The 15,888-nt window shown below is 39.6% G+C and overlaps 1 protein-coding gene across 1 annotated transcript in view; it reads left to right on the top strand.

Moving 5' to 3' along the window:
* Nucleotides 1-6,798, top strand: part of LOC309551470 (MAL-like protein) — a 34,462-nt gene extending 27,664 nt beyond the window's left edge. The window contains exons 3-4 of the mRNA XM_082252072.1: nucleotides 1,636-1,800; nucleotides 6,334-6,798. Of these exons, the coding sequence (XP_082108198.1) occupies nucleotides 1,636-1,800; nucleotides 6,334-6,396 (228 nt within the window). The 3' untranslated portion in view covers nucleotides 6,397-6,798. The remainder of the gene's footprint in view (nucleotides 1-1,635; nucleotides 1,801-6,333) is intronic.
* Nucleotides 6,799-15,888: the final 9,090 nt, after the last annotated feature.

Raw genomic sequence — 15,888 nt, 5'->3', positions numbered from 1 at the left:
TATGTTTTTCCGTGTCATTTCACTTACATTCGGAAGTATTCATGTAAAGGGTTCATAAATCTATAAATCTAATAATACTTTCACTAGTAAGGAATCCTTGGGGTTAATTTACTAAAGCAGATAGGCTGTTCACTTTGCAAGGTAAGTTACATTTTGCAAGGCAATTTGCCTGGAGCATAATGAATGTGATGAAATTTTACTTTGCAAAATATTCCCAGTCACAAGGAAAATAAAAAACAGCATTTTTGTTTGCACACATGGAAGATAGCAGAACTTCAACTCATTCATGAAGGTTTGGGGAAAATTTCCATGCAAATGGCAACTTCCCTTGCAACTAAACACTTTTCAAGGATTCCCTTTTAGCCAACATACAAATAGACACCAATAATGGGAAAGGAAGGAGCTTAACATTTCTACCACTTGAACAATTTTTTGAAATGTATGAGAAGGGTATCTGCACTGTGATGGATCCATGCGGAGACCCTAATGTGTGAAGTGCCCCTCAACAGCTGACAGACCTGACAGTGTCTCATCTGCCCAGCTGAGTGGTAAACAGCAGTCAACTTTTTGCGGACAAGTTTGTAACCCATAAGGTCATAATATTTATATCATGTATGTAAAAAGAAATGTTTTTTTATTCATCCAGTACAGGTGGTATAGTGAGAAGAAACTTTTTGGTAGCTATCAGAAATACAGAATGACCTTCTTTTATACATTCTCTGATACTTAGATACATGAAGCCTAAGATCTACATGTTCATCTCATGCCTAATAGTACAAAAGTTTGGGAAACATGCAAAACCATGGTGCTAACTTTTATAGCATAGAAAGAAGGAGAGGTTCACCGTGTACAGTGAAAAAAAAGATTTGTGGAAAGAAGTGTCACTAGAGCAGCAATTCTATTGTAGAATTCTGTAAGCAACCACCTTTAGCTGGTGTTTTATAAAAATGTTGTTAGTTGCTATATATACATTTCCAATTCAGTCATGTGACAGTTTTATTAAGTATCAATCACAAAAGTTTTATCAAGGGCTGAATGAAAAAAAGCTACCCATCTATGGCCAGATGTAGACAGTTGTCTCCTTAGACAATTGTCTCTGGAATTGGGGTCCCCATTGCAAGATTAACCTTTATCTCTTGTTATGGTAACAATTCTAAACTTCTGAATTTGCACTAGGACAAATAGAGAAAATGACGGAATAAAATTGGGATCCAACCCTTCCACACATTCTCAAAATTGTAAAAAAAACACAATTTTTCTCTGGTTTTCACACACATGCTAAAAGGCACATTTTGTTAAATATGAAAACACAACTAAAACCAGAAAATATTAATTATTTTCTGCAACCAGAGGCCCCCTAGAGTAAAATGATGGCATAACAGGTCATTCTGAGTTTTGGGCATTCTGGGAGATTAACTTAATGCATGCTGGCTGTTGCAGGTGGGTACCACATGTGCAGTTTGTGGTTTGTACTATTTTGTCCCATTACACGTATACTATAAGTCTCTGTTTATTTTCTGTTATTGTATTACAAGTTATCAGTTTTTGAAATGTAAAAATTATGCATATGCATCCTTGTTTTAAATGTGTTGATCTAACTGCTGTGAACCCCAATTTCTATGTTTTTCTCATTAGGATGTTATCTACACTGGAATTACAGCAATATTTTACTTAAGTGCTGCTGTGCTGCAAGCTTATGCTACAATATTGTGTGATTACACTATATCTTTAACTGCCCCTACTTTCTTTGGAATTAATCAGTGCTTTCCTGTGTTATACCACTTGGATGCTGCAGCCACAGTAAGTCACACTGATGTGCTTCTATTTTATTTTTGTCTATTTTTTTTATTGGTGCTGTTATCAAATACACTTAAGAAGTAATTGTGGGACAATAGGGAGTGTGCCTTCTTTTCCAGGGTGTATAGCCCTGAACGAAGACCTCCAGCAAGGTAAGACCCGATCCATAGCTGTGGTCACCTTGACCACATCTGTAGTCGCACAGATAAACCACTATGGCAGTGAAGGCAATCTGGCCATTTACCTGAGATATTATAGGAAAAACCTTAACTTGCTTACTTGAGTATGTAGGTGGCTTAGGCCCACCGAATTTCAAATCAACAAAGAAGTGTTAGTATATGAAACAAAGTTGACATGTGAGACATTTGATACTTTTATAACTAAGTAGGCAAAATATCTCTGACTAAGTCTGACTAAGGTGATGATAGAGTTGAAATGTTAGAAAGACATTGGGAAGTGGTGAGATAATCAATAGTTATGTGTACATGTTATGAATTTAAAATGTAATTAATCTATTGTTGATGGACTAGATGGACTGGACAAAGGCTGCTGGTCCACATCATACATGACATTCTGACACTCTTTGAAAACTGCTAATTTCCAGGAAGTTAGGCACCACTCTGCTAAATGCTAAAAGGTTTTTGGGGGCTCCATCATTGAATAGGAAAATTCAGCTGGACACAGTTAACAATTGTTATGTCCCAGCAGTAATATGATGGGTATCGCTGCTATGGGGCTATTAATGAAGCAGTTCATGGACACATATAGAGTATGTAAAGTATCATATGATACATTCTTCCTATCGTTGTTTCACAGTGTGCCTTCAAGTCTGGGTTATAATATCAATTACATTTATGCAGCTGCCCAGATGAGTGGAATGCAGTGGTCTCCCCTTGCCCGACAAGCTGCATATATTGTAAGGGTTTGACTAGTGGCCATATTGTATACAGTAGAATGTTCTTAGTTGCCCACAGTTACTTATAAGATTACAGGATAGAATGAGGGGGTGGAGGGGAATGCTTTCCACTAGGGAGGTGTAGATTGAAGAAGAACCACTGTGGAAACAGGACCACATTTATACTTCACAAAAATAATAAATAAAACTGCCAGGTAGGGAAAAAAACTTTAATTGTATTTATGCCAGCTGCCCTCTCACCATAGCATATAGTGTGGGAGATATAACCAAAAAAATAAGCAGAAGAAAAAACTTTCCCCAGGATAGACCCCTAAGGAAAAAGCAGTAAATCCTCTCCCACGTGACCTGTGCCAGCTTGTAATTCTATACAAAAACACATTAGGGGCATTTTTTTTTGTTTTTTTTTTGTTCTAATGCTAAACAGTTTATTTATTAATACAAAATAGCCATACAAAAATATTTGAAAATTATTAATTAGAACCTCCCCCATGTCAAACCACAACCTTCACCATAGTAATAAAAAAAATAGACAACGTTGACTAGATATTAAAAGAAAGAAATTTGGTCTGGACTTTTTCCACAGACCACTGCCGAAATATTGATTTGTCGAACTGCACAGTCCTAAATCAATATTTAGAACATGAATTAAGCACAATAATAGATCACCTGTGACAATTTCACCCACAGCGGATGAGCGGAAATAAAGTGCATGCACGCTGTAAATAGACATTACATTTTTACCAACAGTATCAATATGCAGGACTAGTTAGCACATTACTCAGGACCCTGTATTCCGATAGTCCACTCAAAACTCACGTTATAAGTATCCCTGAATTTGATCTTCATTTAATTATAAAGGGCACCCGGAAAGTATTCACATTTTGTTATGACAAACTTCTTTCACATTGTCATTATAGGGTACTGTTTGTAGAATTTTGAAGAAAATAATGAATTTAATCTATTTTGGAAAAAGGCTGTAACATAACAAAATGTGGAAAAGTGAAGCCCTGTGAATACTTTCCGGATGCACTGTATATATCAGGGAGGCAGCCCATTTCTCCTCAATAGTGCTTAACAGCATTAAAACAAAGTATGGCAAGTGGCAGCTACACTTGTAAAAAAAAATATTAAGTGTCAAAGGCAGAAATTGAGCAGCTTGTAAGTTTTGAAGATAAATGAGCTTATCAAATAGGTATTTCATCCAACAACAACAATACTTATCAGCGGAGTATGGTAAGTGACAGATATACATGCATAGAAGCACTCATTTCCAAGAACAGGGCAGACGTGGCTTGCGGATGAAAGAAGCAAAGCTGAGTAGGCATATATACCAATCTTGGCAAACATGACTGTTGACTATGGATTTCACCATGTAAAACAGTGCTCATACACTTCAAATGCCTACACTTTTTTTTATCGCTTTCCATTCAGCCAATTAGGCAGGTGAGTAGTAGCAGCTGTCAGCGGGAAGCTTAATGGGAACTGACACCCAAGATTATATATGCAATGACTCTTGTAATTTATACTTCCTAACCCCTAGACCATTGATGGTGAACCTTGGCACCCCAGATGTTTTGGAACTACAGTTCCCATGATGCTCATGCACTCTGAAGTATAGTTGAGCATCATGAGAAATGTAGTTCCAAAACATCTGGGGTGCCAAGGTTCGCCATCACTGCCCTAGACCAACTGTCTTTTGCCATCCCTTTTTCTACTTCACTCATCTAGCTGGCCCTGGGTCATACTAAAAAAATTGGATGTTGCAGCCTTACGAGAGGCATGCCACGCAGGGGTAAAAGGAGTGACTAAGTGAGGCTTATTTACTAAAACTGCATTGTGAAAAACCTGGTGCAGCTCTGCAATGAAACCAATCAGTTTCCTGAGTTATTGTCAAAACTTAGTTGAATAAGCTGAAATTAGAAGCTGATTGGCTACCATGCACAGCTACACAAGATTTCCAGTGCTCCAGTTTTAGTAAATCAACCCCAGTATGCTAACTCCATATCAGTACACCAAGAACTGAAAAACCGAAACAGCAAGCTGTCACTCTTTTCCACTATCAGTTTGGTACGAGGTGTACCAGCCCAAAGTGAGTGAACTGTAACAACCCTTTTCTATCAACAAAAACACACAAACTTTCCTAAATGAGGGCACAGTGATAGGCGTTGCTGCAGTTTGGAACCTTTAAAAAAAAAAAAAACAGTTATGTTTTACTGATGACAAGATAATGTGTGGGTGGCTTTGCTCCACTAGAACCTTGCCAGCCTAGGCCATGGCCTATTTTGGCTATGGAGGAATCCAGTCCTTTGGGGAAAGAGAGGTAAAGCAAGTCCTAGATAGCTGCAAATTGTCACTAGTTCTGTGTTGTGAATGGCTGACTTATTCACCTATTTAGAAAAAGCAAGTTAAAAAGCAGAAAATAGCTGTCATTTTGGCCGTGTATACAGTAGCCTTAATGCACATTGCACCTATTTTAAGACACAGCTTAGCTAAAATGAATCTGCCACTCCCAGTTTGCAGGGCACACCCCCCCCCCCATATGTATGGGTTAAATACTTGTTCGGCTTGTGGAGGAATAACACTCTATTTCTCATTTGTTTGAAGCTGTCTCTTTTCTTCACTGTCCAACTGCTCTAAAATGCAATGAGGGTCCTCACCTTCCTCCGGTACAATGCAGGACCAGCAATCATGAAGTCAGAGAGCTGCAACTGGCTGGGCAGCAAAGTGATTCAGCTTCGGGAAAGGAGGAAGCCTGAGGAACATGATAAACATTTTGCCTTATATTTATTCTCTCTAACCAAGCAAGCATTTATCCCATGCGGGGGGGAGGGGGGTGCATAATGCATGAGTAAATATACCAGCAGCCTGTTGTGGGACTTTAACTGCTTCCGGACTGCCCGCTGCAGTATTACTGCGGCAGGCAGTCCCTCCTGCGCGAACCGATGTAGGTATACGTCGGTCACGCGCCTGCAGCTAGGGGGCAGCGGGGACTCCGATGCATGGGGCAGGCGGCTCTGATTGCCGCCTGCCACCCACGATCGTTCCCCGCAGAGAGAGAAGAACGGTCAGCTGTTGTAAACACAGCTAACCGTTCTTCTCTCTGGAATGATCACAGAGTGCCTGTGATCCTTCTATATAGGACCACAGGTCTCTGTGATCATTTCAAAATACGACTATTGCGATTTTTTTTACCAAAAATATGTAGCAGAAAACAAATTGGCCTAAAATGTTAAAAGATTTTGATTTTTACATTTTTTTTTGGGAATGTTATATAGCAGAAAGTGAAAATTATTGTTTTTTTTTTCAGAATTGTCGCTCTTTTTTTGTTTATAGTGCAAAAAATAAAAATCGCACAGGTGATAAAATATCACCAAAAGAAAGCTCTATTTGTGGGAAAAATTTTATTTGGGTACAGCGTCACACAACCGTGCAATTGTCCATTAAAATAACGCAGTGCCGATTCCCAAAAAATGGCCTGGTCATTAAGGGGGCAAATCCTTCCGGTCCAGAAGTGGTTAGGGGAAAATGCAGCTTGATAGACAAGTTTATTATATTTATATTATTATAATTGTTGATTATACATTTGATAGCTTATTCCCATGTTTTCTTCTTTATTCTAGTTCTTTGCTTTCTTGACATCACTAATTTATATGCTGCACAGCTTCCAGTCCTACGTCCGCTAAAAGTCCTCGGAAAAGTGAAGCAGATCAGTCTGTGAATATAAATATAAGATGGGACGACAACCAGTTCTGCAAATGTGACAAAACTTCAACATCAGTCATAACAAATATAAAAATTTCCCCAACATTATGGACATTTTTTTTGTATATTTTTCTATTGTTTATTATAAATTAGATCTGTTCATATTCTTAGTACATTTGAAAGTTATTTTTAATATCAATAGCGATGAATGGGGAGGTTTGTTTGGTAAGGCAAGCCAACCAAAGCAAATACCTCTCATATCATGAGCTTGGCTGATACATGTTTCAAACCGGACTATGACAGTTCTATCACAATGCTACTACACATTTAGCAGTAAGGATACATGAATAGTATTAATATAAATCATGCCTCTTTACTATGAGCACTTTTCACTGTATTATGCTTTCATTTAAATATATTTATTTTTACATACTTAAATAATCTTTCTTTTTCTTTGGCTTATTGAGTGAAACTATGCCCAGAGTTTGCGAATCTTTCCTACACTCACGCTTTTAGTCAGCTGAAAAGTGTTGCCTTAAAGAATTCAGGTTTTTAGTGAAAATTCAAAATTTTGAAAAAGACCAACCTACCAACAAATCTATTTGAAATTGTCAACCTTTTATTATTATTTTTTTTTTTTAAATAGTTTTACCTAAACTATTACCTCTTTGCTAGAGTCCCTCTTTTGCTCAAAATCAAAGCTGCCAGAACTGTTTGGATGAAATAATTCCAAAAAGTACTTTAAAATATTAAGTGTTATTTTAAATTACTTTCATTTTATTTTTAGTTGGAAATTCAACTTGTATATGTAATAGTTGTAAATAAGTAATAAAAAAAGAAATCTGTTATTTTTCTTGTGAAAGGGGATTTTAATTTTTTTATTTTTTTTTAGTAAATTTCATTGCACTCAGGGCTGGATATCTATCACTAGATCTTGTAGGCAATCAGCCTTTAGTGCCCAAAGTAACACTCCTCTACTAGTATTACATCTTTTAGACAAAACAATATCTTGATTTACTGGTCCTAGCCCGGCATAGAATATTGTTACTGTGTTTTACATTAAAACGGGCTCTAGCCCTTTGTTGCCTAATGGGCTATTGTGCCTAATGATAAACATGGCCAAGACTGTAGAATTATCTTGTGATTGCTTTAAGCAACATGTTCTATTCGCTCAGTTTTTTATGCATAAGCCCATTAACAATATATGGTGCATTGGAGGAATAGTATATCCCAAAAAGAAGAGGTCATAGTTTTTAGGTCCTCCTGAAACCACTAAGAATATGGAAGCTATTACCATTTTAAGACTGAAGACGCGTGTATGTTTTATCATTGTTAGAAATATATTAATTTTAATATTAATTTGTTGGGTGATCTCAGGATTTGTTGGACAGGAATGCCAAAGCACCAAGGACCTGGTCACCAGAGCAGGTCATAACTGGGTATTTGTGTCAAGTGATTGTTTTACACAGTTTATACATCTCAGTGGCAGATTGGGAAAGAAAAAGCATCCTTGGCGTAATGATGAACAGCAGACTCTGTTTTACTAAGGTAAAAAAAATATTAAGGCTGCAGTGAAAGGGCATGCCTGGCTCCAGTGGAAAGACAACCCCCCACCCAAGAAGGTCATTTATGGCGTTGTTTGGGTCTGAACTGCTTTTCTCCCAATACAAGTAAATATGAATGAAGAAACAGCTCAAAGCAGCTCAGAAAGGTCACTTTACTGATGTACATAAAAATTTTGACAATTGTACCTGTACACTGAGCAAAACTGTTTGTATGACACAGAAATGCTATGTTTTGATTGGCTGTTTACAATAAAAAGAACACCGAAAGCTGACATTGGAGTCATTTTATTAAACATATCATGAAAAGATTCAGATTGAAAGTGTATTGAAAGACAATTTTTTAAAAATGGTTTTTAAAAAAAAACCTCCTGTCAGTTTATTATGCTTTCCTTGTCCACTTGCTATACCTTCTCTATATGCCTTGGTGACAGCACTGTTAATTTTGACATCAAATTTCGATTTCTTTTTTTTTTTTTTTAGTTTTTTTCTTTTTGATTAAAATGCCATTTTAGTTTACGTCATATTTTAGTCCTATTTTAGTCGACAAAAATCTCCAGTACATTTTAGTTGACTAACATCTCCAGTACCCATCTGGATGTGACAAGATGCGCAGTTCCCCTCCCAGCAAGGTAGCAGTGCTTAGCACTGTGTAAAATAACAGCCTTCTAAAACCGTCCAGTTCTCTGCCCTGTGCACTCCCTCACTCCCATTTACTTCCTCCTCCCCACTCGCAGGTCACCTCCCCATCCCCAAAGTATAGTGCACACTGCCCTATGCACTCCCTCACTCCCTTTTACTTCCTCATCCCCACTTGCAGGTCACCTCCCCATCCCCAAATGATAATGCACCCTGCCCCGTGCATTCTCTCACTTCTATTTACTTCCCCATCCACACTTGCAGGTCACCTCCCCATCCCCAAAGTATAATACACCCTGCCCTATGCACTCCCTCACTTCTATTATTTCCCCACCCTCACTTGTAGGACACCTCCCCATCCCCAAAGTATAATGTACCCTGCCGTGTGCATTCCTTCACTCCCATTTACTACCCTACTCTCACTTACAGGTCACCTGCCCATCCCCAAAGTATGATGCACACTGCTCTGTGCACTCCCTCACTCCCATTTACTTCCCCATCCCCGCTTGCAGATCACCTCCCCATCCCCAAAGAATTATGCACCCTGCCCTGTGCACTCCCTCACTCCCATTTACTTCCCCATCCCCGCTTGCAGATCACCTCCCCATCCCCAAAGAATTATGCACCCTGCCCTGTGCACTCCCTCACTCCCATTTACTTCCCCATCTCCGCTTGCAGGTCACCTCCCCATCCCCAAAGTATAATGCACCCTGCCCTGTGTACTCCCTCACTCCAATTTACTTCCCCATCCCCACTTGCAGGTCTCCTCCCTATCCCCAAATTATAATGCACCCTGCCCTGTGCACTCCCTTTTGCTTCTGCATCCACACTTGCAGCCTGGCATTACAGTCAATAGAAATTACAGGTTTTTTTAAAATATATTTTAAAGTTACCCTTCTGTTTGTCAAAAAGCAATATTTCTGTTTGTATATGAAATGTGTTTTTTTTTTTTTAATTTATAAAGTCGTTACATATCACAATGGCTAAAATCTGTGTCTGCAGTGCATGTTCAAACCTTAATACCATAAATAATAACATGTTATTAGATTTTAACTCCAGGAGTATCAGGAGTATATAATGAGTTTGGAAATTCTAGAGAAATGCTTAAATAATGCATTACAATTTAACTAAACCCATCAGATTTTAGTCGACTAAAATCTACAGAGGAGATTAGTTGACTAAGGGCCAGTTCACACCATAGAAACGCAGTCCGTTTGCGTTCCAGATGCTTTTCTGCATGCGCGTTGTTGTTGCATTTTTGATGCAATCCAGTAAGTTTTTGGTGCGTTTTTGATGCAGTCCAGTGCCTTTTCCCCCCTCTTTTTTCTTGACCTTAATAAAGGACATGTGTGTGTTCCAGTGGGTTTTCAATGGGTTTAGGTGTTTTTCGGTGCATTTGTGATGCATTTAATAGCGTTCTAGTACAGTGCAGCGCAGGAAAAATGCATCACGTTTTTTTTCTGGAACTGGAACACGCTGGAACTGGAAAAAAAATAATGTGTTTAAAATTGTTTTTTTTTTGCGTATAAATGAACATCTGCCCTTCATTTCTATTGTTTTACAAGGTAAGTATACAGTATACTTTAGGTACAGTATAGTTTAGGTCCACATGGCACAGATGCACAGCATTCATATTAGTCATATTTCATTAGCAACATGGATGGGATAATCTGCTGCACACCGAGTAATCTACATATGAGATTTAGAAGCCTCTTCAGATGATCTGATCTACAAATGAACTAAATGGATGACAGTTTTTGACTGAATTGATCAGAAAATTATAACCCTAAATGTATATGCGTACCGACTTAGATGATAACATACCAAATGTTACCTACAGATGATCAATGTATCAGCCCAAGTAAATTAGAGCAGGGCGCCAAACACCAGTGATCTTTGATTTCTTTCATTTTGTTCAGGTAGATGTCCACCTTTCAAAGGTTGCCTACCCCTGCTTCAGGGTATTCAAAAGAATTAGAGAGGTATGTCAAAATGTAGACAGTTTCTCCAAAATCTTTTGAATTACCCTCTCAATATGTAAATAAATATCTGAAATATAAAATTATTTTTTAAATCCTATACAATCATCAAAGCATTAGCAGCGCTCATCCAGTATATACAGTGTGTATGGAAAGTATTTAGACCCCCTTAAATTTTTCACTCTTTGTTATATTGCAGCCATTTGCTAAAATCATTTAGGTTCATTCTTCTTCCTCATGAATGTACACATAGGACCCCATACTGACAGAAAAACACAGAATTGTTGACATTGTTGCAGATTTATTAAAAAAGAAAAACTGAAATATCACATGGTCCTAAGTATTCAGACCCTTTGCTCAGTATTTAGTAGAAGCCCCCTTTTGATCTAATACAGCCAGGAGTCTTTTTGGGAAAGATGCAACAAGTCTTTCACACCTGGATTTGGGGATCCTCTGCCATTCCTCCTTGCAGATCCTCTCCAGTTCTGTCAGGTTGGATGGTAAAAGTTGGTGGACAGCCATTTTTAGGTCTCTCCAGAGATGCTCAATTGGGTTTAAGTCAGGGCTCTGGCTGGGCCATTCAAGAACAGTCACGGAGTTGTTGTGAAGCCACTCCCTCGTTATTTTAGCTGTGTGCTTAGGTAAACCTTCGGCCCAGTCTGAGGTCCAGAGCACTCTGGAGAAGGTTTTTGTCCAGGATATCCCTGTACTTGGCCGCATTCATCTTTCCCTCGATTGCAACCAGTCGTCCTGTCCCTGCAGCTGAAAAACACCCCCACAGCATGATGCTGCCACCACCATGCTTCACTGTTGGGACTGTATTGGACAGGTGATGAGCAGTGCCTGGTTTTCTCCACACATACCGCTTAGAATTAAGGCCAAAAAGTTCTATTTTGGTCTCATCAGACCAGAGAATCTTATTTCTCACCATCTTGGAGTCCTTCAGGTGTTTTTTAGCAAACTCCATGCGGGCTTTCATGTGTCTTACACTGAGGAGAGGCTTCCGTCGGGCCACTCTGCCATAAAGCCCCGACTGGTGGAGGGCTGCAGTGATGGTTAACTTTCTCCCATCTCCTGACTGCATCTCTGGAGCTCAGCCACAGTGATCTTTGGGTTCTTCTTTACCTCTCTCACCAAGGCTCTTCTCCCCCGATAGCTCAGTTTGGCCGGACGGCCAGCTCTAGGAAGGGTTCTGGTCATCCCAAACGTCTTCCATTTGAGGATTATGGAGGCCACTGTGCTCTTAGGAACCTTAAGTGCAGCAGAAATCTTTTTGTAACCTTGGCCAGATCTGTGCCTTGCCACAATTCTGTCTCTGAGCTCTTCAGGCAGTTCCTTTGACCTCATGATTCTCATTTGCTCTGACATGCATTGTGATCTGGAAGGTCTTATATAGACAGGTGTGTGGCTTTCCTAATCAAGTCCAATCAGTATAATCAAACACAGCTGGACTCAAATGAAGGTGTAGAACCATCTCAAGGATGATCAGAAGAAATGGAAAGCACCTGAGTTAAATATATGAGTGTCACAGCAAAGGGTCTGAATACTTAGGACCATGTGATATTTAAGTTTTTCTTTTTTAATAAATCTGCAACAATGTCAACAATTCTGTGTTTTTCTGTCAGTATGGGGTGCTATGTGTACATTCATGAGGAAGAAGAATGAACTTAAATGATTTTAGCAAATGGCTGCAATATAACAAAGAGTGAAAAATTTAAGGGGGTCTGAATACTTTCCGTACCCACTGTAAAACACTGTGTGCTTCCAAAGTCATCCAAGATAAAGTCCCATTCGTGAGTGATGTTATTAAAGGAATTCAGCCATTCTATTCCTCGTACAACTGATGTGAGTGTTTAGACACGCCAATATCGTCACCACACCTCGTGAGATCCGCTCTCCTTAGAGGTTGCACTCACTGAATATCCAAACATCAAGTGCCTAGTAACAATATATCCTTGTTCATCTCCATCAGAGAGCTCTGCACTGTGACCCATGCTGGATGTGCAACTGTCCAAAATGGCTTCTGAGCACGTTGGGAGCAGTGCATGCTCGGTCATGAACATATGCTTACTGCTGCTCGGAAGCCATTTTGGACAGTTGAACATCCAGCTGGGTCACAGTGCAGAGCTCTCTGATGGAGATGAACAAGGATACATTGTTACAGGGAGCTTGATGTTTGGATATTCGGTGAGTGCAACCTCTAAGGCAGGGATCCTCAAACTACGCCCTCCAGCTGTTGTGGAACTACACATCCCATGAGGCATTGTAAAACTCTGACATTCACAGACATGACTAGGCATGATGGGAATTGTAGATCCTGGTTAACCCGAGGGCCATAGTTTGAAGACCCCTGCTCTAAGGGGAGCGGATCTCACGAGTTGTGGTGACGGTATGGGTGTGGCTAAACACTCACATCGATTGTATGAGGAATAGATTGGCTGAATTCCTTTAATGACTTCACCCACAAATGGGACTTTATATTGGATGACTTTGGAAACACACAGTGTTTTATATACTTGATGAGCGCTGCTAATGCTGTATCGGATTTAAAGCATAATTTTGTATGTTATTATACAGTGGGGGCCAACCGTTCTGTCACTGCAAGGGGAGGGGGCGGTCACTGTGAGAGGAGGGGGCCCACCTGTGCCCGCCTGTTCTGTCAATGCAAGGGGAGGGGGCGGTCAATGTGAGAGGAGGGGGTCGTCCCTGCCCGCTCGTTCTGTCAGTGGCTCAGAGCCTGTACTGACAGTCCCTCCTACCTTGCACAGATAGGAGACAGCTGATCTTCTACTCCCGCCCCTCTCCTGTGTGCACCACGGGAAGTGTGAAGCCCAGCATCTGAATGTGATCAGAAGGAGCAGATCTGCTGTCTTCTATCTGTGCAAGGTAGGACGGACTGTCAGTGCAGGCTCTGAGTCTGAGCTGTATGAGAGAGACACTCTCAGCTCAGAGTACTGCTGATGGGCACTGATAGGCAGCATTTGGGCACTGATAAGCAGCATTGATGAGCACTGATAGGCAGCACTGATGGGCATAGATGAGCACTGATAGGCAGGACTGATAGGCGGCATTAATGAGCACTGATAGGTGGCACTAATAGGTAGCACTGATGGGCACTGGTAGGCAGCATTGATGAGCACTGATAGGCGGTATTGATGAGCACTGATTGGTGGCATTCCCACGGTATTCCCAAGGAAATGCAAAAAAAAGGGGACAAGATCTAATGCTCTCTGTGTGGCATACCTTTGGATATACCTGAGCTGGTTCGGATTGAGAATCTGTCAGCAATTGGAGAATTGTTAGATCACCATCTATTGGAATATATCCAGAGAAGGGAACTGCGTGTTCTGACCCATTGGTAACACAAGGGTCAGAAGTTGAGGTGAGCAGCCATCCATTAAATGGTGAAGGTATGCACAGACACAGGATTGATCGTTGAGGCACTGACACTTTTTCATCTGTATTGGATTTGCATTTTTTGCAAAAGCATTTTTGCACTTAATTGGGACTTTATAATAATGAATCATATGGGATTTTTTTTCACTACAATTATGAATTTAAAATTTTATCACATTAATTTATTTCCGTTATTGGATTTGCAGTTTGTTGCACTGGTTTGATCGCACTTTATTGAGACTTTTTAAATGTATTATATAGGACTTTTTTCACTATAGTTATGGTATTTATATTCTGTCAGTATGGGGTGCTATGTGTACATTCATGAGTAAGAAGAATGAACTTAAATGATTTTAGCAAATGGCTGCAATATAACAAAGAGTGAAAAATTTAAGGGGGTCTGAATACTTTCCGTACCCACTGTAAAACACTGTGTGCTTCCAAAGTCATCCAAGATAAAGTCCCATTCGTGAGTGATGTTATTAAAGGAATTCAGCCATTCTATTCCTCGTACAACTGATGTGAGTGTTTAGACACGCCAATATCGTCACCACACCTCGTGAGATCCGCTCTCCTTAGAAGTTGCACTCACTGAATATCCAAACATCAAGTGCCTAGTAACAATATATCCTTGTTCATCTCCATCAGAGAGCTCTGCACTGTGACCCATGCTGGATGTGCAACTGTCCAAAATGGCTTCTGAGCACGTTGGGAGCAGTGCATGCTTGTTAGCACTGATGGGCACTGGTAGGCAGCATTGATGAGCACTGATAGGCGGTATTGATGAGCACTGATTGGTGGCATCAGGATTGATCGTTGAGGCACTGACACTTTTTCATCTGTATTGGATTTGCATTTTTTGCACTTAATTGGGACTTTATAATAATGAATCATATGGGATTTTTTTTCACTACAATTATGAATTAAAATTTTATCACATTAATTTATTTCCGTTATTGGATTTGCAGTTTGTTGCACTGGTTTGATCGCACTTTATTGAGACTTTTTAAATGTATTATATAGGACTTTTTTCACTATAATTATGGTATTTATATTATCACATTAACTTATTTCTTGATACTATTGTCTTAAGTGGCGCATCACTTTTCTGATATTATATGTGATTATTGTATGCAGTGAAAAAATACTCAGTGACAGCGGCCGCTTATTATTTATATTTCTTTTTTTATTTATTATTTTTTTTTTTTCCCATAATGGTCAGACTTGTGCTAAAACACCCCCTTCTCAGCTAATCAGTGTACTGCTGTTTCTCTGCTTCCTGCTGACATCCCCCCCCCCCCCCCGAAGTCTCCACCCCCAGCTTTCTCTGTATAGATATTCATTGTATGTTTTCTAATTTATACTGCAGCCATGGAAATAGGTCTCTCCCATAATAACTGTAATAAGTCTAGCTGCAATTATGTCAGGAGATTAAAGGATAAACTCATTGACATTTGTAAACGTACATCATACGTGACAAATGATTCCTAAGTGTCTCTTTGCTCCATAATATGGTAAAACAGGACTCTATCCTTTAATATTACACAGATATTTTGGTAAATCCTGCAATGCAGTCTTGGCCACATTACCATAATAAGTATCCAATAGAAGCCAAGAACATGGTAACTGGTTGGCTTGTTTGCTGTTCACTGTAAATCAAGATCTGGCTTCTTTCAATTAGGTGTAGTTACAAAGCAGATGCTTAACGGGAACCTCTTTTGATATTTCCCAACTTTGACCTGTAAAACCAGTGTACTTTGTAATATGCAGAATGTTTTGTAAGATAAAATTGCTGGTGTACATGGATTTGGATGGCCCTTATGTTAGTGGTATATGTTGGTACAAATATTGCTTAGTTCTCACAGTTTGCTTTCCTTTAAGATGTGGCCCAATTAGG

Source organism: Pelophylax lessonae (assembly GCF_965119305.1).
Source record: "Pelophylax lessonae genome assembly, chromosome: 3".
In the NCBI taxonomy this organism is placed as follows: Eukaryota; Metazoa; Chordata; class Amphibia; order Anura; family Ranidae; genus Pelophylax; species Pelophylax lessonae.
Note: the sequence above shows the minus strand (reverse complement) of the source record. Positions and strands in the feature narration are given on the sequence as shown.